The 21832-nt window shown below is 40.7% G+C and overlaps 1 protein-coding gene across 1 annotated transcript in view; it reads right to left on the bottom strand.

Moving 5' to 3' along the window:
• Window positions 1-21832, bottom strand: part of FER1L6 (fer-1 like family member 6) — a gene marked incomplete at its 5' end in the record, with an annotated part of 72980 nt that overhangs the window by 26428 nt on the left and 24720 nt on the right. Inside the window, 13 exons of the mRNA XM_082755330.1 lie at window positions 177-338; window positions 853-963; window positions 5032-5181; window positions 5647-5781; window positions 7174-7298; window positions 7807-7993; window positions 9341-9493; window positions 10597-10713; window positions 12019-12109; window positions 12787-12887; window positions 13466-13586; window positions 17080-17260; window positions 19035-19143. Of these exons, the coding sequence (XP_082611456.1) occupies window positions 177-338; window positions 853-963; window positions 5032-5181; window positions 5647-5781; window positions 7174-7298; window positions 7807-7993; window positions 9341-9493; window positions 10597-10713; window positions 12019-12109; window positions 12787-12887; window positions 13466-13586; window positions 17080-17260; window positions 19035-19143 (1743 nt within the window). The remainder of the gene's footprint in view (window positions 1-176; window positions 339-852; window positions 964-5031; window positions 5182-5646; window positions 5782-7173; window positions 7299-7806; window positions 7994-9340; window positions 9494-10596; window positions 10714-12018; window positions 12110-12786; window positions 12888-13465; window positions 13587-17079; window positions 17261-19034; window positions 19144-21832) is intronic.

Raw genomic sequence — 21832 nt, 5'->3', positions numbered from 1 at the left:
CAGAAGTCTTTTAAAACATCTTCAGACCATTAGCTTTTCAAATAAGAATTGATGTCCCATAGTATTTACTCAAGACACAGGAGAAATTTTTTGACAGGAAGAAGGAAATTAGTAATTAACACCTTGCCTAGCCTAAACAGAGAATGGGTAGGCAAGAAGTAGCATACTGTACACACCACTTCAAACCAATCTGCAAGGACGTTGAAATTGGGATTTTTCTTGTAGCTCTGGATGACAGAGGATTTCACTCCTTTCCCTGCACATTCAATGAAAACTTGGGGGCGATCTACAGAAAGAAGCTGGACTTTCTTCAGCTCTCGAACACCCCAGAACAGGACCTGTGGTGGGCAGAGAAACATCAGTTGCACAAAGTGGGCAGAGAAAGTGCAGCCGTTTGCAAGCAGACAGGAGACATTGGTTGGCTGAAATTTGGGACCCTCCAAAAAAACATCTGGGAGACAGACAATGCTGAACATCGCCTCCAGTGAGGTCAGCTACAAGGGGAAGGTATCCATCTCCTGCAGCCATCTCCCTGGGCTGCACTGAGAACACATGAACGGAGGCAGGTCCCTCAACCTCACTCTGCCATGGGGGCAGGCCCTTCCCTGAAGGCCAGGACTGACACGTAGCCTCTGCTGGTCTCAGGTGGAAGCACTGCCTCACTTGCCCAACCTTAGAGAATCACTTTGATCTGAGCTTATCACATATATTTTAGGATCCAAATGTTATATTTACATGATTCCTATGGATTAGAATTTTAAGATTATCATCACACATAATTAAAACTTTATAGTCCAGTAACAGAATAAAATAAGCAGAGATTTGGAAATGGAAATACTCTAGGTAGCTCACCTCCACTCTATACTTGCTTAAAACAGGTCGTATGTTGGCTGGGACTGGGTAAATCTGGGAAACATCTGGTGGATCCACTGGGGGAAGTCTGTCTGGATCAGAATCAGGAATCTGAAAAATTTAACAGTCAAGGGTCAGGACAGTTTTTGGAAGAATAAAAACTGTATCAGAAGTATCTGTGAATGGTGTATTGAACATCAATTTAATGCAGTTTTGCAAGACACATTATGGAGCAGACAGGTGTAATGTGACTTGGACCGTGGTCTGTCCTGCTGTGATGCTAATACACTTGGCAGGAAGTGTGTGTTTTTGTGTTCAATAGATTGGGGTTATGTACCTTACTGAAAAAATAGTCCCTGTTGCCCCAGCAGGACATAGTCTGCCCTACAGACATGCACGTATTGAAGCATGGTAATTTAATTTACAAAGAACAGAAAGCATGGTAATTCTATTTAATAAAAATCCTGAACAAAACGGCTTGGAAGACTTTCACAAACAAATTCTAGATCTGATTCTAGTTAAATAAGGCTGGTGAACAGATAGTACACATGAGTTAAATAGTACATTTGCCAGCCAGACATGCCAGAGCTCTTCAGTTGCATTATATTTGGGAATAGCAGTCCTGCACCACTGGATGCTGTCAGCAGTTGAGAACTTGTGAATCACATCTCCAGCATCAGGGATGTATCTTCTCTGTCCAGCTACTAAAATCTTGCTTCAGGCTGCACTTATGCTCTTCATGTGTGACTGCATATAAGCCTGCCCCATATTCAGGAGCTTACTCAGGTGTATACAAGCTCCTCGTGCAGGTGGGTGGGAGCAGAACATGCTCCACCACAGCTCTGAGGTTTCACCATCTCACTGCTCTTTGCCTCTTGCCATGCTCCAGGCTCTGCTGCAGTTTGGTTCACCTTCTGTTGGAGAGCTCCCTGCTTTCATTTCCCAGTCCCTTCCTAATTCTCTTCAGTACATTTATGACCTTCTCATCCCATGCAGGGCAGATCTGATGCCTGACCTGATTTAATGCATTTCTATATACAGCAGTTAAAGTCAGGGCCTGATGACCATTCCTACCAGAAGCTCAGGCCGTGCTAGCAGACAGCAATAGGAAGGTTGGCTTCAGCCTGCAGGCAGAGCTCTCCTTGGCTTTCTCACAAAACAGAGCACCTAAAGTGCACTGCACATACGGTTCTGGGAAAAGGAAACACACCTTCTGGAAAGCTTCATCGCTCCTGAGCTAACTTGTCACTGCTGAAAGGTGAAGCATTGAGAGACAGCTCTCAATGGACCTGTAAACTTGAACTCTTCCACTTCTCTTAACTAGGCCATCTGCCTTTACAGCTGTGTACTGTTGTGTGGGAGTTTCATTAGCATTAGGGAGAAGGGATTTGTTCTGAGGATTTTGTAGGTGAATGAGGAGATGGGTGGAAAACGTGTCTTCTAGCATAGCACCTGCAGCATATGCTAGTAATAACATAATTAACAGCAATAAATCACAGGAACATGTTTATGGCCCCTTATCAGTAAGAATCTGAAACAATTCTGTGAATAGACTTCGTGGAACTTAAGGCCAGAAATTCAGGTCTAGTTTTGTTGTTCCCCAATGTATCTGGTTTCTATCAGCCACCTCTGTGATGCTGTTTAAAAAGCCAAACAGAAACACATAACTATGTGAACGATACCAGCCTGTCTAAAAATCCAGCTGTTTGGATTTAATTATACACATTCACATTTTCTCCCTCTGTATTAATTGACATTAAACACTCCAAAAATGTACACCATAATAGATTAACTAGTATGAAAGAACTTTAACCAGTAATGAGCGAGAGGCACAGATCATCTGAACCAGATCACATACAAGATATCACATCCCCACGTATAATTTGACTCTCATGGTACCCAATGTTATTGTGCTATCTGACTTGGGGACTGATGACAGATGACCAACCAAAGTATGTTTATCTGCATGCTACAGTGACTTTTGAAAATAATTTCTAAACTGCTCCACTAGCTATGAGAAAAACTTTACTTTCCAAAGACACAATTTAGGAGAGGAAGACTGGAGAGATCTCACATTTGAGGATAAAACTGCCTCATGAAGAGTTTTATTAAACTGATGAAACAGTCCCCTGCACTCAAGGACAGCAAAACCTGAACAGACCATGAAATATGGTGAAGACCAATATCAGATCAAGAGTTCCTGGATCTTCTTTTGTTCTTTCTAGATATTGCAATTAAATGAATCATTCTGCAATATCTTGCAATGTATTGGTTTCCAACATTTAACAACTTCTAACGAAATTGAGTGTTTCTGTATGAAACAGTGAAATTCCACTAATTTCAGTGGAATTAGATTGGTGTAACTCAGCAAGGATTTTGCTTCATGGCCACAGTGAAACTACACAGAACAAATGGTGAAGAATGATCTAATGTTATTATACGGAAGCACAGGAGAATACCGACAAGGTATATTTTCAAAGGGACTTTTCTCTTTTGATTAAAAAAAGAAAAAGAAAGAAAAAAGAAAAAAGAAAAAAGAAAAAAGAAAAAAGAAAAAAGAAAAAAGAAAAAGGAAAAAAGAAAAAGGAAAAAAGAAAAAAGAAAAAAGAAAAAGGAAAAAAGAAAAAGGAAAAAGGAAAAAAGAAAAAAGAAAAAAGAAAAAAGAAAAAAGAAAAAAGAAAAAAGAAAAAAGAAAAAAGAAAAAAGAAAAAAGAAAAAAGAAAAAAGAAAAAAGAAAAAAGAAAAAAGAAAAGAAAGTAAATCTTGAGCCCACCTTGAGCAAAATCAGGACTTCTAGTATCTACTAGTCTGTATGACTGTAGTCTAATATTTTTCTAAATTCCAGGATTCTACATTATAAGAATGGGTTAGCCCTCTAGCACTGACCCAGCATATCAGCATTCATTTTGAGAAAGGAGTGCTCAATTTTCACACACAGCTTCTTCAACTGTACCAAATGGTACCTGCAGATCAGAGTTATTGAGCGCAGTTTGTCACAGGAAGGGTTATAGGCTTAGAAGAAGAGAATGAATTAGTGATTAGAGGTATTCATTTCCACCCTCACAAATTCCCTGTTTTTGGAAGGAAGCACTGGCACAACAGCTCCAGAAGCGCTTTGAAACCCTACAGATGTTTATATGCATTTTTTCCTGAAAACTTCTTTCACGTTCACATTGCTAAGATCTTCCATGTGAGATGCTCTGGAGTGTTGTCACTGTAAAGAATAACATACAGGATGAACAGGAGGACTACAGGGTCTTTACTTACAATTCTTTTCAACTCTCTGGAGAAGTCTTAGGGGTATATTTGGATATAGCCCAATAGTAGTGCTGCTTCCCTAGTCCCATAAGACAGCAAAACAAAATACACTACTCCCTTTGTTCACAAAGATTTCAATAAAAAAGAGGGAAAATTATGGTTAAGGTAGTAGACTCTACCCCTAGGTATCCACCCTAATGAGGTCCCCTATGTGTCCCTGTCCCCAGGCTGTCATATTGCAGGGTCTCATCAAGAACATAATTATTGTATCATGCTTAAAAACCCATTTTATCCTCAGAATATATGTAAAATGTATCACAGAGCTCCACATTTTTACCAATTCTGATTTCAGAACAAATTGTCATAGTTTTTTTTTAGCACAGAGAAGTTTCCTGTAAGTAGTGGCTCTGCAAATACTGCTGAGGCCTGAAAGCTCTACTCATGCATCTGCTGGGCTAGCCCCAGAGGTATGCCAAATTTGCCTTTTGTCTCACAGTGGGAAACCAGTGTAACATTTCTCCTAATATGTTATAGGTATCTAAAAACTGGGTTTTTCTTATCCAGTTATTGTTAGACACAGCTCTCTTCTTCTGAGGGACAGAGAAATATTGAGAGAGTTTTGAAGTTGTTTAAGTCCAAAGAGTAGGTCATTGCAACGGCAATGGTAGTTTCATCACTGTTTCTTAAAACAGAGACGAATTTAGAGCAGGGCAAATGAAGGGCAAATGACACACAGAGGATGTGAGAGGCTGGATGTTGTTTGCACATCGGCAGTGTCTCTTCCCCTGGCAGGATATAGACTAGGAGTGATGCAGACTGCATGGTGACTACAAGGTACAACAGCAGAACGATCCTGCTCCAGTTGCAGTTCACACTAATTCCCATGGTGTAAAGACTAATGGTCCAGAAGGTCTAGTTTACCTCCAAAAGCTCAAATGCAGCAAGAAGATCTCCTCCAGAAAGATTTCCACAATACACTGGGTGGTAAGAGAGTTTAGGTGTTTCATATTTTTGGTCAGCAAGCCTCACCACAGGGGCAGCCACTGTAGACCCAATATATTCTGCTTTACCCTAAATAAAGAAAAACACAAGTGTCAAATGCATTTGAAGCCAAGACAATGCAAAGTCTAGAATATTTGTGGGGGAAAAACAACAACAACAAAATTTCCTGAGGTAAACAGCAAAGAAAAATGCAAAGCCAGAGATAAATCCATGCCTCTACAGACATAGATACAATATTTACAGTTGTGTGCAATGAAGGTGGGGGAGAAGATGCTTCTAATTGCTCTAAGTCAGTCTTTGGGAGTAGTATTCACTTGAGAAAAACAGGGCCACAGTTTTTCAAGGACAAAAGGTGGAGTCTCAGGACTGTTTTCAGACATTAAACTCCAAATCCTTGTAGCACTGAGCTCCATTCATCAAGGTTATCCATGTTGCTTGGCAATTTTCCTTTTGATGCCTACTAAGTGACACAGCTTTGCCTTTAAACTGACAGACAGATGCAACAGCCTTTACTAAGAAGGATTTCAAGTTTACCACTGCATCATCATCATACAGCTCGATGACAATCTCTGGGGGGAACTGTGCGATTTCCTTTCCATCCCCATGAAGCACAATGCCATTGAAGAGCAGCATCTGGTTCCAGGTGGGGGACAATGTCTGAGAAATGATCTAACGAAAGAGAGGAAATGTTTAATAACTTAAAAATTGCTTGATTGGGAGTGCTTCATCAGGAAGTGTGGAGGTGCTGGTGACATCCCAAATGATGTTTTGCTTGTGTCCAATGTTTCAGAACCCTAAGCCCCTCTAAGATAGTTGTAGAAGGCTCAAATCCTCTGAAAATCAGTTTTCACGTTACAGGTAAAAGTTCCCCTTTCTCTTTATAGGCTCCATCAATGCCCACAGACAACCATTTGCCTCCAAAAATATCTGAGGGAAATGTGTATTGGGTTTACATGGCAAGGTTTTAGTAGTGGTGGGCTGCAGCAGTGGCCTCTGTCAGCAGCACCCAGCAGCTGCCCCATGTTAGATAAGAGCCAGCTCTGTCTGGCTCCAAAGGGACCTGCTGCTGGCCAGAGCTGAGCCAATAAGCGATGTTTGTCCCTCTGGGAGAGCAGAGTTCAGAAATGGGGAAAAAAAAAAACTGCTGCACAACAGCAGGCGAGAGAGTGAGAAGTGAAAACCATCACTGCAGCCCCCCGTTCCCCTGCTCCACTCAGGGGGAGGAGGTGGAAGAGGGTGGATAGGTGGAAGGTGTTTTAAGTTTTTTTGGATTCTCGCTGTTCTAGTCTGTTAGTAATAGGTAACAAATTTATCCCTGTGCTGAGTCTGTTTCGCCTGTGACGATAATTGTTGAGTGATATCCCTGTCCTTATATCAACCCTTGAGCCCTTTTCATCATATTTTCACCCCTTTTAGGAGGGGGAGTGAGAGAGCGGTTGTGGTAGAGCTCAGCTGCCTAGCTGGGTAAAACCACCACAGGATTTGGGACCACTTCCTATGGGCACATTTTTGCAGTGTGCAAAGGGGTGCAGAAAGTCTCACATCTCTGTTTTCTGCTTATTTCAACTTTGCCATTCTGAAGTGATCCTTGAGACCTGAATCCCACTGCAAAGAGCTGTGCTGACTCGCATGGCTACAGAAGCCACATAAACGTGGTCTTCAGTCTTTGCTCAGTCACTGCACTCAGCCTATAAGAAAAGAGAACTGCAGGGTTCATCCTCACACCAAGCAATGAAAATGGCCCAAACTGAAAATATATAGAAAAAGAAGTAGAGAAAGGTAATTCACTTGCTGCAAAGACTCAGAAGCCCCAGAGAATCTGATGTCTGAAAGACCTAGAATAAACAAGTACTGCACCTCATGCTGAGTAGTGGGCTACACCAACACTTTTGCTTTGCTTGAAGTGGACTGTCAAGAGTTGCCTTTTAACAGCAGGTGGCCAACTTTTTATGCTAGGCAGCTCCTTACAAAAACAATATTTTTCCTTTTCATGGCTTAATTCACCAAAAAACAACCAACCAAACTGTGTTTCCAGTTACTGCAAGGGATTTTGCAACTTACCTTTGTAGTCTGGCAGTATGATGTGAAAGTAACTTTTGCAAAAGGATCGGAAAGTCCAGTGCTGTCAGCTGCAATGAGCCCCCTTGCCTGATACATGTGGGCTCTCAGCTGGAAGAGGTGCGTGGCTACATCATTGCAAAGAAAACAGTAATGTCAGCCTCACAGAAATGATGCAGCACATAGGCAGGAGGGGAAGATCCACCACCTGCCGTCCAACTGAGATCTGACAAAGGGAACTGTTCCTAGTGCTGTCTCACTACCGAAACACCTGAAACACTCAGAAGTTTGTGTAAGATTTCTGGATTCACTTAAAATCAATGTCTTTACTTCAAGGTTGTTAACTGGGAGTTTTTCTCTCTCCTCATCACAAGGAGACAGACCCATGGCACAGGGAAGAGAAAGTGTAAGAAAATAGGTGCCTCCTGTCCCTGACACCTGCAAAGTGGCAGCAGCAGGACTGAGGACTTGACAACAAAATGAACTTTTTCTATTCAAAATTTGCTGAGTTGTGATTCTCTTATAGCAACTACTTTAAACAGAGTTCTTGCAACCCTCTGAATTAGAGCTTTTGGGGCTAACTGGCTCTTAAAAGCCCTCTTACATTGCTACTATGGAGAAGAAAGAGTGCCTTACTTTTATACCGCAGGCAGGCAGGTGAGGGCACTATGCTGTGCTCTGAGCCGGTGTTGGATGGCACTTCAGTTTCATACCCTACAGGCAAATTCTCCATGATGCTGTGGGCATAGTTGGCAGGTCCAAGCCACAAGTAGACGTCCACCTTTGCCTGCACGGTCCAGCCCAATGGGCGCTTGCCTGGTAGCTGAAGAAAAAAAAATCACCCATTACCAACAATCTCTAGAAAGAGGGGTGGCTGGAAGCTGAGTCCTATGAAGGCAGAGAAGACTAAAAAAATAAAGAAGCATTCACTGAATTGATATACTAATATCAATATACCAATATCTCCACAGAGAGTGGCCCTGAGGCCCATTCAGCAAAAGAAACTTGAATTTCTTAGGAGGGAGACAAGTAATTAGTTGAAATTCTGCATAAATGGCATAGTGATTATTATACATGTGTTGTTGCAGACTGGCTGATAGCTGCAAGCATACCAGTGCTAGCTGATATCCTACTTTTTCCAGACTTCAGCCCACTTCACATTTCATGCAGTTTTGCTGGTCTCCACTAGCTAGTCCCATATACTCCTAAAATATTACCTCATCAGGTAGGTCAGAAAGCATATTCCGGTATAAAATGTTACTGGTCTTGACAAACAATACTAATATTTCCTTACTCTCCTCTCCCACTACATCTAGTTCCAGTTAGCTCAGTGTTTAGCAATACCTGTTCATAAAGTAATTCTTGATATTGTAGGGGCTGCAGGATGAATTATGTTTGTTTTGTTGGTTTATGTAGGCAGATAGCACCATGCTTAACAAACACCTATAGCAACTATCAGAAGCTCAGATATTTCTGCCCGCTCTTTATGCTTTATGGGAGTGCTCCCAACCACTCCAGGTGAAAAACCACTAAAAAGTCATTAAACAGCATTGCTATTGCCTGGTGTGTTCAGACTTTTCTTTTTGGCCATAGTAACAATTCCACTGTGTAATATTCCACTGCTGGTCACTCTGCCTTTGTAGGCATGTAATATTCACAAAGATGTTCCTTCAAGATGAATAACACCATAACAAATTTTTAGATTAATATTACACAAACCTAGGCACATTTTAAATAGCAAACATAATCAGTTGCTATGTTAGCTCTGAATATCTAGGTTCCTTTCCTATCTGAGTTGCATGCATGCTGAGCTCTTACCAGTCTCCTCCCAGTCCAACATGTGCTGCATTCTGACGTCTTTGCCAGCAAAGAGGCTGCACCTCTGCTATCTGTTTAGTTACATAGCTATAGATAAACAATGCTATAATCTTGCTCTAACAAGTAGTAGAGGAATGAATCACTCAGACACCAAAAGCCTGGCAATAATACAGTACTTAAAGAAGGACAAGCATAAATAGGAGAAGTAAGTATTACCAGATGGCATATATAAACATGTACACATTTTTAGTAGATTACAAAGATAAACTTGTAAAATGCAATCCTTGTGTGAAACTTCAATAACAAGGGCTCCTCAGTCATTACCTGTGTTCACAGAATGCCCCAAACTTACTTTCAGGAAATGGGTTTTAATCTTCCCACAGTCCTTGCCTCTCTGCTCTTCCTCTGGGGAGTAGAGTATGTGTTTTGCCGGGACTCTTGCATATGCAACTCTCTTGTTGTTGCTGAGCATCCAGATGAACACATCAGGCACTGTATTCTGCGGCTTTAAACAGCAAGGAATACTGAACTAAAACTGGATTCTTTCTGTGAGCCACCACCATAATTTTTTGTTAAAACACCCCACCAAGAGTTGATTCCCCACCTCTCTTGTGAAGTGGCAGATATATACCCTGAATAAAAGAGGCTGTCATTTCATGCTTTGCAATCCTAACTTCCATTCCCAAGCACAGCTGAAAGTAAAGAGCTTTGTGTGGTGATTAAGGAGTGCCCACTCTGTAGATCATCTCAGGGGAAATTACAACTAAAAATCCAGGTAAGACCACCTCAGGAAGCCACTTACCCACAAACTGTGTAAGCTGAAAGTACCCACCGTGGAAATGTTATCAACTTCACCTTTACAAGAAAAACAAAAAGGACCAGGGCCAAACTCAAGCACTGGTATCCCATCATCTATTCTGCTTGTGATGATGCTCCATGGAGCCTTGCCCTGCCTTGAAGGGAAGAGCATTTCCCCAAGCAAAGCCTAAGCGTGGTTCAAAGCAAAGAACAGCTCAGAGACTGTTCTCAGAATGCATTAGGAGCCTAGGATGTACTAGGTTCTGAGAAGGAAGACAATTTGGCTGTAAGATGCAAACCATGCCAGTCTGTGCCACTCACTCCCTGAGCCCGGGAATATCCATAGCCCTGTTTGGTTTGCTAGCACAGACAGCTTGCAGAAAGAACACTTGATTGGATTTTGGCCTGACCAAGTACTGTTGTTCTTCTGTTATTCTCAGGCTTAATAGTATGTCTAAACAGTGTCTGCACAGTCAAGTATAATAAAGAGACCCTTGAGCTCAAACTAGTCCAAATCACTATGCCCATACAAGCAGAAATACGAATTCAGATCAGAAAGCAGGCTGTCTCCAAACCACCAGGGCAGGACTTTTTTTTTTAAAAACAACAACCAACACTCTGTACCACATCCTCTCCATACCACTAAGCCCGCTGTTTCCTACCCTAATGTGTTAAAAGCTCCACGAATTGCAAAACAATTGGGGCCAGATATACAAAGGAGAACTCTTGATAACCAAGTCAGAACTTATTAATCACACTGTATTATGAAAAATCAAGTTATGAATTTATCTGAATTTCTGTATGGATTACCTCATCAACCAAGAATCTAATTTTATCTATAAATATCTGAGTCTCACGTATCATTTCATCCAGTGACATCTTTTTCTGCTGCTGAACAATCCCCTTGGCATCATTGGACAATGCTTCCTGCAATCAGGAAAGACAACATGTATTTTGTATGCATTATCAAGCAGTTTGAACTGGACACAGAAGACAGAAAGAGGGTCTTAGATGCAAGTTAAAAAAAAAAAAAAAAAAAAAAAAAAAAAAAAAGAAGAAACAGAAATAGATTAACTCTTTGGGGCTGAAAAACAGAATTGTGAATGTACCCCACCTTCTCTCTATCTGGATATGTACTGTATGTATATGCGTATGTATACCTAAAAATATAATGCTTTGGTTCTGAAAGAAGGCACCACCTAATTCTGTGCTACAAACTATAAATAAAGCTAATGAACATTTCAATGAGCTGCACCCTTTTTTTTTTTTTTTTCCTCACTGGTTCCCATGAGGAGGTGAATAAGGCCTCACTGCCCACTGAGGAGTTAGGTGCTTAAACACAACTGAATCCTACAGTGCATCCTATATACCTGGCTTTTCTCACTGGGAACAGGTCTTCTGTTTACTTTTAAACCCCAGCAATGTAGGATTTCAAAGCTTGTTCTATATACAATAGGAAGAAAAAAAATGTTTTTAAGGAGTGACTCATCTGGCCTATTTTATATATCTAGTTTGCCAAAAGATGGTCATAAACACCTCCTCATAGATACTAGACAGACAATCTTAAAAAAAAAAAAAAAAAAAAACACACACACAAAAAAACACTAACAAAAACAAACAAACAAACAAACAAAAAAAAAACAGTGCAAATGATTCTTGTGCTCTGTTCAGCCTAATCCAGATGCTCTCTTATACTAACATCCCTCTAGCACTTGAGGGAACGTAAATGTAAAGGAAACTTTAAAATGCAGAAATCTAGAATAAACACAAACTAGAATACATGAGACCACACTGATTCTGGTGTTTAAGTGTCCAAGAATATCAAGTGCCAGACTCTACTAGTGTTGAAGTTCAGCCCCACCACAGTAATTAAATTGCAATTTCAATTGTATATTATTCTACTGAACAGCAATGTTAATTGGGTATTATTCTACAGTTCTCAGCATCATCACATTTTAGGATGCATGGAAAAGAAAAATCAGTTCATTATTATAATGTATTATTTTTATTTCAAAACAGTATGTTCTGAATGATTTCAAGATATCTTACAACTCTTTACTAAGCACAGCAGGCTTTATTAAAAAAAAAAAAAAAGTGTTCATGGATATTATATTCATATTAATTATAAAGCATGCCACTGTGGTTGAAATCGAATATAAATTAATATGTATACAACCCGTGTGTTTTCAGTTAAGATCATTGCATTAATGCTTAAAGAAAAAATACACATACCAGCTCTTGCCTGAACAGCAGAAGTCTTTTTTTGTCCAAAGTAGTGTAGTTCAACCCTTTCGGCTTCTTTTCAGCAACAGTAATGAAGGCCCTAGGACAAAACAATAACTTTTTTTTTGAATATGTGTTTGTTTGGTATGGTTTGTTTTTTATGCCAGTTGCTAAAATGCATTGAAATGAAATGCTCCCTGTCTGCTGCAGTACATGAACCAGAAGACAGAGAGGCTGAAATTCTCTGTCTAAAATAAATACTGAGCACCTAGAGGAGTCAAAGAATAGAGTCCAGAATCTCTGCACCACACCTCACAAAAACAGGATTAATAATTTAGGGTTTATATCTATTTTGAGCCAAATCATGTTGTCTGACATGGAGCCCATTGGAGCATTTATCCTAGCACGTGGGTTCCTTTGCTTTATGTTAACCTTGCATATTTCTACAGTATGCCTATCTCACACTGTATTAAATCCTATTTATTTCCACATATGTTCTATTCTTAGAGTCCAGAAAGCCAAAGCAATATGGAAATGATTGGCAGCAGTCTCCTGTCAATATTGAACGTTGAAAGTAGCAATAAAATATTTTCTTTGTGTAAATAGAAACTGCAATTTGGGAAGCCCTTTGTTTTTATAGCAAAATAAATATATATATCCCAGTAAGTTTACTGTACTTTTTATTATTATTTTTATCACCAGTTTCCTTGTCTAGTCTTGAATTTGTGGCCAACATATAAAGTTGATTTTCTGTATTCCTTTAGTAAATGTAGTTACCTGCTCTGATTGATAAAATCACTTAGAGTCGTCCTCATTTTCTCCTCAGATTCAATTTCTGAAACCTTGATCAAATCCTTTACTTGCTCTAATGATTCCTCCTAAGAAAAACACATGAAAAAGCTATTATGCAGAGAAGGGTGCTCTGTCACACTGCCAATGCTGTAATGCCATTATTCACCACATGACTAGCAAGAATGAGGCAGGTGGGTTTGCAACGTGACAAAACAGGACCTTTGATGTACCACTAATCTTGATGTGCACAGAGAGAAGGCTCCAGCAGCATGATTTGTTTTGACCTTTCCACAGTCTCTCCAACATGTTTATTCTGCTTGGAGCTGCTTTGTTTTCTCACTTTGGTGAAGACCAGTCAGCAGGAAACATTCTCCACTAGCTGAAAGGAAAAGCTATATAATTTAACTTGGTTCTTTGTGCGGCCTGCTGCTCACATTTAGCAAGCTGCTGGAGTTAACTTCTCAAACCTCAGCAGGCAAAGAAGGCGTAGCCCAACACCTACAGTCACCATTGGGAAGTGGAGTCTGTTCTCACGAGCTAAGATAAAGGGCTAAATGGCAAGAAATAGAGCTGGGGAGACTGTGGGGGCCTGTTCCAGGGAACCTTACCTTTCCCTGCCACGATCTGCTGAATGCCGGAGCCTGGGAGCATGGTTGCCACTTACCAGGTGGTCTGCCATTTTCTCAAGAGTGTTGGAGGAGTACAAGCGAAAGGTCTGGTTGCCCCAGTAGCTCTTGACACAGATGCAGGGCTTCCTCTCATCGTACGGCAGGTACTGATAGTTCCTAGGAAAACAGCGTGCACAGCAGATCATAAAAGTAAGAAAGGAATTCAGGGGAGGCAATAGGAAGAAAAGCTGTTTGGTGCTCTCTCATAGCATAAAAACTGAAGACACCACAGGATGTGTTCATATGTGCTATCCAGTAAATACATGGTAAGAAAAAACAGAAGCATCACTTACAAGATCACATGCTTTCTATGAGAACCATGAAAATAAAAGTCTTGAAGTCAGTGGATCTAATTCCAATGTTTTTCAGGGTAGGAGAAAAGCCACGCAAAGAGGCATGCAGAGAAGCTCTGAAATACTCTGTTAATGATGGTAAGCAATAGGAGTGCAACATATAGCAGAAAACTGAGCAAAGATTAAAATCTGATCATGTCTTTAAGAGCAATGGCTCTGTGCACTGCGTGGCAGGACAAGTTTGGCAGAGTCTCACTGCCACTTTCATTTCATGGGACACTTTTTTCAAAAACAATGGCTGGTGGAGATTGACATGTCTTGGTAGAAGCTGATTTGCAGGACCTTGCTTAGTAAAAGTGACACCTAACTCATAACAACTCTGCAATAAAATGCATCTGCTCAGCTCTCAGGGCCAAGTTGTCATATTGACTTTTTTTGCAGAGCTACTTTCTTCTGGTGTTTACTTAAAAGAGGGTCTTGTACTGAAAAAATGAGCAAGACACCAGCACAACCAGAGGCTCTGCAAACTTTAATGCACACTTGGCACAGAGCCTGGTGTTTTCATTAGAGTTGTGGCAGCCACGACATCAAAAGCATGTACCTGATGAGCACCTGATGTCCTCCCTTTATATAACACTACAATGCTATGATACACCACATTTAGCCATACTGGATTTAACAGTAGAAACTGCATCATTTTAGCTAACAACAGCAGGACAGTGGAGGGCTTTTTAATGGAAACAAAGCTCTATAAACTGCTTTACATTCTTCTGGGAATGGCTCCAACTGAATGCCACGAATTCATGCTCTGCAGCTGAGCAGAGGCTGTACCAAAGAACTCTTTTCTGGTGTGTACTCATCTTGTGACTGTTCAGTATTTCTCCACTGAAACTGATTCTCTAGATAATAAAGAATAAAAGTCCTGGAGCCTCCTACTCTTCACAGTATCCCACAACTGGAAGGAAAAATCGTTGCATTTTCCATGTCCTCTCCTCTGGGAGAGGCTGTGGTACTTCAGCTCTGGTGCCTGAAACACCTCCTGCCCTCCTTCTGCACTGACCTTGGGGTCTGTAGGGCTGGTTCTCACTCCTCACTCTACCAGCTGCTGTTGTGCAGCAGTTTTCTTCCATTTTTTAAATCTGGTCTCACAGAGGTGCAAACAGCATCACTCACTGGCTCAGCTCTGGCCAGCAGCAGGTCCCTTTTGGAGCAGCTGAAGCTGGCTCTGATCTGACATGGGGCAGCTGCTGGACCATGCTCACAGAGGCCACCCCTGCAGCCCCCCCACTACCAAGTCCTCACCACAAAAACCCAGAACACCCAAATAGTTTTTTAGAAAAGTTTTACTGTTCAAAAATAGATGAAAATCATCTCTACAAGTACATTTGACTGTCCTATGGAATATCATAAGACAAGCAGAATTTCCAATATATTTGCCCCACCATAACCTACAGCAAGTTAAGCATTACACATCAAATTTGGTGAGCAGCAGAGCTACACAGGTCTTGGACAGTCAAACATGTGGTGCTTTCATAAGAGGGAGGAACAATCTCTCAACTATCTCTCAATGCCAGAACTTCTTGACCTGAAATTCACAGAGCACATTAGTTCTTTCATGGGATTTACTAAGAAAATTATATGGCCATGAAATAACTCAAATGGAAGACTGAGCTCTGAAGTTTATTACTCCTTCTATGAGAATTTGCGGGAACCACTTTTTCCATTTTAGCTTATGCATGCCATATATTTTGATATAAATGTGGAAAATTCCTGGCAATTTCATGGTCCCTACATGAGAGGTCTCATTGCTCTGCCTGCTTTTTTAATTAGCCAGTGGTTTAATCTCCAAAATGGACTCTTATTTTTTGCTGCTGTTCGTTTATGATTCAAAAACACAGAGTTTATTTAAAATATTGGTATCACATTACGTACTGATTAATACTGAAAATAACCAGCAGTGATACTGATAAGATTCCAATATGAGGTGACAGCCCTAAAGTCACTATTTGGTATCTGTGGCTGGCCAAACTGTTTTAGATAGCACAGAAGGGGAAAAAAAAAAAAAAAAAAAAATGAAATGCAGCATGTTACATAAATTTGAGGAACAAGGACACATAATGAGAGCAAACTTGGCTAATATTGGAGAGAGTCAAGAAGCAAGTAGTAGATTTGAAGAATGATTCATTCTTTTACAACAGTTCTTTAAATCTGAATTTTTGTTAAGGGAAAAACTAAAAATCTCAAAGTCTCTCATGAAGGATAATAACCCAGCATGTACCCAAATATGCAATCCTGGTAATGAGGAGAGGCAACTATCTTTCTGATAAAGATTGTTTTTCCTCTTTTATTTATTTATTAGCTATAGAAAAAAAGTAATCTGCTATGGTATTTTCATTTTTGTTTTGTTCCACTGCCTCTTATTTAATCTGGCTGAATCACCAATTACAGGGAAGGATGAAAGTACTTCTTAACTTTAGGGAGGCCCAGAAACCAAACAGATCCAGGTTCCAATTTCCCACCTGGCCCTTATATCTGTAAACTGCTTGGCAGTGCCTGGCCTTCTACAGAAAGAGATACCATCTAGTCTTGGCAGTTGGCTATACTAGGGATTGTTCTACCTAACAAAGCAACAAAGAAAATATTTATTTTCTTTGAAAATATTTATATTGGTATCTTTGAAATTAATTAAAGCTTTACACTTTGTTTATAAGCAAGGCCATTTAGAAGTCTTCTGCATGTATTCATTCTTTGCCCCATCCTTTATTTTAAGAGGACTATTTCCTCTTACTTTTGTTACTACTTGCTTTTTAAGTCTACATCTATAATTATTAGCTCTGGAAAGTGTTCAGGGAAATTGTCTCTTGCCTTGACCAGATGTCAATATTTTGATGTGTTACTCTGCTTCTGGAGCTGATCACTGGATGGATGCTACTTGTGATCAGGGTATAGGTCCCTCAGCCAGGGACAGCACTGAAGGAGTTGTACTCTTTCTTACAGCTTTCCAAATGTTAATTAGCATAACGCAGCCCTTTTAAAAACATCAGAACAAGAAGTTCAATGAAGCCAATGAAGCCAAAATCAGCAGGCAGTGAAAATCAGCAGGCAGTGAAAAATGGCATGTAGCCCATCCACTTCAGTGGAGCCTGGAAAATTTACTGTTGTGAAAGACATGATAGAAGATGCACAACATCCTCTTTTGAAAGCCTTAAATCCACACAATTGGTTTAATGCTGCCAGGGTTAATTAATGAGTCCCACAGGATTATAAAACAGTAACCAGAGTTGCGCATGATAAGGCTTTAAAACATAGATCCTCACCTGTTCCCACCTGTGATAAGTGGCTTCTCAGGGTGCGTGGTGGATATCAAGGGTACTCCAAGGTCAAGAGAAATTTCATCCTCCCTCTCATGTAGCAGACTTTCTTCCACTTCTCCACCACGTGCCTTCTTTTTCCCTCCAGCTCCCACTGACACTCCATCAGTAACTCTACCAAAGTTGCCTAGAGACACAGGATTACAAGTGAAGAGATGGCTACCTTGGAGGTGGCAAATTGGAATGGAGGTTTAAAAAGAGGAAGAATATTCATAGTAAAAAAATCTTTGTCCCCCCATGTTCATTAGTTGTTCTGCATATAAAGGTCCTAATAATTTAAATCTATTACCATGTCTTTTCAGACTCCAGGACAGGGCTTTCTTGCCAGCCCTTCCCAATAGGTACCTAGGGTATCACAGAGTGGTGTGATTTTCTGTTTTCTGGCCCCTAGGAAAACAAAAGGAACTTCTGCTTTTGATAAAGAAATTCAGAAGCAAAACCAATACTGTTGTTGATATTTCTACACCCAGGAGTCTCTATGTGTGTTTGATTTAAATAGCAACTCTATGTCTTCTTTACAACATGTGGATGATCATCACAAAGTCTGATCTCAGAAGTGCTAAAGCTCATTTTCAGCCAAGAAAATTTTGCGAAGTAGGGTTGCAGAGGGACCTTCAGCAATAACAATAATTTGAGGCCCCAACTTCATGCCTGAATCCACACAACTCTGCTAACAATACAGCTGTCTTCTCTGATATGATTTTGCCTTAAAGGGCAGTTATCAGCACTGGGGAAAAGGTGCATCCATCAGAGTGGTAATTACAGGTTTTATAAGAGACAGACAGAAAACATTCACTGCGGGAAAGGGGTGTGCTGAGTCACCTCATACAACATCACATTCTGGATTTTAGGTTCTGCTCATCATGTAAATAATGGATATTTACCAAATTTGGATCTGAATTTCAACTGCACAGATAACTGACAGATGTTCAGGTCCAGAGTTCAGAGTCGGACTCTTCTTTAGTATTACTGCCAACAAGACTCAGTATCATTTCTTACCCAACTATGTACATAGTTTCTTGTTATTCCTAGCTCTGCTTCCTGAGAAGTTTCAGCATGAATCAATATCACTCATTGATTTCTCTATTTGTCAGAGTAACTCTCCCTGCACACATACCCTTACAATTGAGTGTACCAACTTATGTAAGCACGAAGATGGCAAGTGTCAGGGTGTTACTCTGCCTTGGGACTCTAACACAGAGATAAGCATACCCCTGCAAGGGAAATAAGACCATTTCTGGCTCCTCTCTCAGGGGAAATTTCTTCTGGTTTGAAAATATCCAGTCAACATTCATGAAAATTTCTTATTTTTTTCTTTAGTTTGCTCCTGGGGACAACTCAGCTCCAACATGAGGATGCTGCTCATGCAGTTTTGCCCTGCTTTACCCAGAAAGAGAACAGGACTTATTGGGAGGATTCCACAGGGTGAGCTGGTGCATTCATTTTGAGGCTTGGCTATACAATAACCCCTGTGCCACACTCACAAACCCACATGTAGTTCAGCGGGGTTGGCCAAGAGGGTCCACACAGATCCTCCCTGCAAAGAGGCTCCATCACAGCCAGGGACAAGTTGCAATGAGTGCTACAGAATGAGCACCATGCTGAGATAAACTTTTTCAGTTGGATCTCCCAGGAGATTTGGAGGCTAAACACTGGGTGAGTCGCTGTGTATTGAGTGAGAGGATTTGTATTAATACAGAGCACCTGGGAGTAGAGACAGCTAAGTGACTAGAATAAACATGATGCTACCCAGGGAAACGATGATCAGAGTTTAATACAAACCTGTAATCCCTGCTCCGAAGGTGATGCCTGAACCCTGAGACAGAGCTGTCAATAGCACATAGTGTCCACTTGCAGTCAAGACCTCCACTCTGCTTTGGAGAAGAGCTTAATATACTTACCAACAGAAACCTCAAAGGTTATTGGCTTGTCCCCAACCTTCCTATCAATCATTGTGGCTTCAAAAAACGTCCCAAAGAGGAGGAAATCCTCAATTTTCTCTTCATAGATCTATTGGAAAAGAAGGAGGCAGAAAAAAAAGCATGGCATTTATTTTATCTTCTACTCTTTTTTATAGCACGGAGCCTTTACAAGTCTCTAGCAGCTGTGTTACTGTGTATATCTATCAGTCTGAAGTGCTCAGTGAGACAATATGTAGGGAGAAGTAATAACACTCTAACAATCTTCTCTGATTGGAAAAAGGAAAAGGGAAAGGGAAAAAGGGAAAAAGGGAAAGAATCTGTATGACTTTGGTCTTATCAATAGTGTCCAGCTATATCAGATGGTCACATAGAAGTCATTACCTCTCACTTCATATTCCTCCTCACCAGTAGTCCCTATTAAATGGTTTCAGTATATCCACCTATTCCTATACCATCATTCAACCTACGGCAGTTCAAGGGCTTGACATGTCACCATCCTGAGATAAGTTATTTTGCAGTAAGTGTAGCAGTACTCATTTGCATTGTGATAGTAAATGCTACCACGCTAATGCGTCCAGGCAGAGGAGTGCTTGTCCAGCTCTACTTCTCCAGGGATGACTTTTACCTACTGCCCTTGTGTTTGTACTGCCAAGACATTGGCCTTGTAAGTAAGACTCAAAGATCTCTGGCATCCACATTTTATTAAATGCCAGCCCTGTGCAAAAGCCCAGTGAAACCAAGCAGCCATTGATTTATTTTTATTCTTCTGTGCTTTAAACCACAGGCACAAAGGTGGGCTCTCCATGTGTGGGGAGTAGTCCTCTGCTGTTTACCTTCCCTGGCATCACAGCACAGAGACTGGTAACCCTGTTTGCAGCTTTTCACAGAATGTGGAAGCACAGGAACCAGAGTCTCAACACAGAAGCACACCCTGCAAAGGGTAATGACCTTTTGTGGAGTTTTGAGACTCAGTTTGGCTCTTTATAAACCTATTGGAGACACATCCAAGGGAAGCTAGCTGAGACCTCCAGTGCTCTCAGGTTATTAACAAAACAAGCTATTAGTCCCAAGACAAGACTAAGCTCAAGCAAGCTGAATTTTTTCCTTTGAGTTCTCCTCAAACTCACATCCTGACTGCCACAATCTACCTGATGCAAATACTACTGATTTCACAGCATGAACACCCGTCTCCTGAAGCCCATTAGGCAAGATCAGAAGTAGTGTCTTTTGCAACAGTGAGGCAATGAATAAAACATCAGCTGTACATGAATATTTGTTTCCCTGCCTTTTTCAAAGCAGAAACTGCCTTTGACATAGCCCATGACCTCTTCATTTTGAATAAAAAAACAAAGCCCTTTGCTATACACAGCAAAGGAGCATAGGTCTTCAGCGAAAGGATTAGCAGCATCTCAAATCAAAGTTAACACCACAAGCAGACTGCAGCTCCAGAGTAGCGTTGGCTTCTCTGCATCTTGATTATTTTCAGCATGAACCCAGAGCGTGGTGTGCCTAGTAAAGCTGAGGCTCAGAGCTTACGACCAACACATCCACCACCCATTATAAAGAAAGCAAATTACAAATGTTTAATATCTTTTCGCTGTTGGACTCGGTCAATAAAGTTGAGCTTTGGGGCCAGGTAATTTGCCTCTGTTGTCTCAGAGGCACTATGTGACATTTTTTGCCTTATTTGTAATGGCTCCCGTTCCTGCTTTTCTTTTCAGAGAGTCGTAATACAATTACTGTGTCTACTGTAGTGTGAAATATTGCTGAACGTCAAAAACAAAAGAATACCAAGCAGCATTGCATTATGTTGTTGCCTTTTACTCATTCTGTATTTGAAACTGAGGCAAAGTTATCAGAAATAAATCCTTATTACTATTATTAATATTTATTGGTGTTTCAGCAGGGTTTGTTTCCCTACCTGGAGTATTTAGCTAGTACCTAAAACCATATTGTCTGAAGCCCTCATAAAAATAGATCTCTTCTATATAAAGGAAAATCTATATGAAAATAAATTTCTTTTCATGTCACGTCTATTACAATCTTCAGAGAAGACCTGAGGGAAGAAGGCAATTTGCAGCTATATAAGTATATAAAGCAAGACCAGGGCACAGGCTTGCACACTGGCGTACAATTACCCATACCATTTCTCTGCTAACACACTCCTTGACCTGTTCCAGCTAGCACTCATGCAGGCAATGATGAGGCAGAGTCTAAGAACAAGCACTTGTCAAGGCTAGACCTCAAGACCAGAGAACCATTTCTCATGTTTTATTTACTTGTAGAGATGGAGTCAAAAGACCAGGAATCAGATCTACCAAAGGACACAATTACCTTAGGCACTAAGGTGAGACTCCCATTACAAAAGCCAAAATGTGGCATGCTGTACTGAAGGGGGAAGAAAACTGGTTAAAAATATTTTTTCTTCCCAATTATTGGGTAAAAAATAGAGCTTTTGTATGTACCCATGTGCTGTTGCTCCCAGACTGTGATGTGATGGAGCAAGGAATCAGAGAGTGGTTCAGCATCTGAGCCCATGTCTTGCCACATCTACACAACCTTCTCAAAGCACCATAGCACAGATCCTCCAAGGTTGCAAATCCGTACAGCAGGTGAAGGCAGTAAATTTACATGGGTTAACTTCAGCTGAGGCTAAGCCAATCTAAAGCTGCACTGACAATGCAGGGCTAAAGGAAGAAAGTTAGATGCAGCCATCTAGGCTGCACTTGAATCTCTCTGCACTTGCAGAAATTTTACATCAGTGTTTCCCTACTGAC

Source organism: Aythya marila, assembly GCF_965140915.1.
Source record: "Aythya marila genome assembly, chromosome: 2".
NCBI classification, from domain to species: Eukaryota; Metazoa; Chordata; class Aves; order Anseriformes; family Anatidae; genus Aythya; species Aythya marila.
Note: the sequence above shows the minus strand (reverse complement) of the source record. Positions and strands in the feature narration are given on the sequence as shown.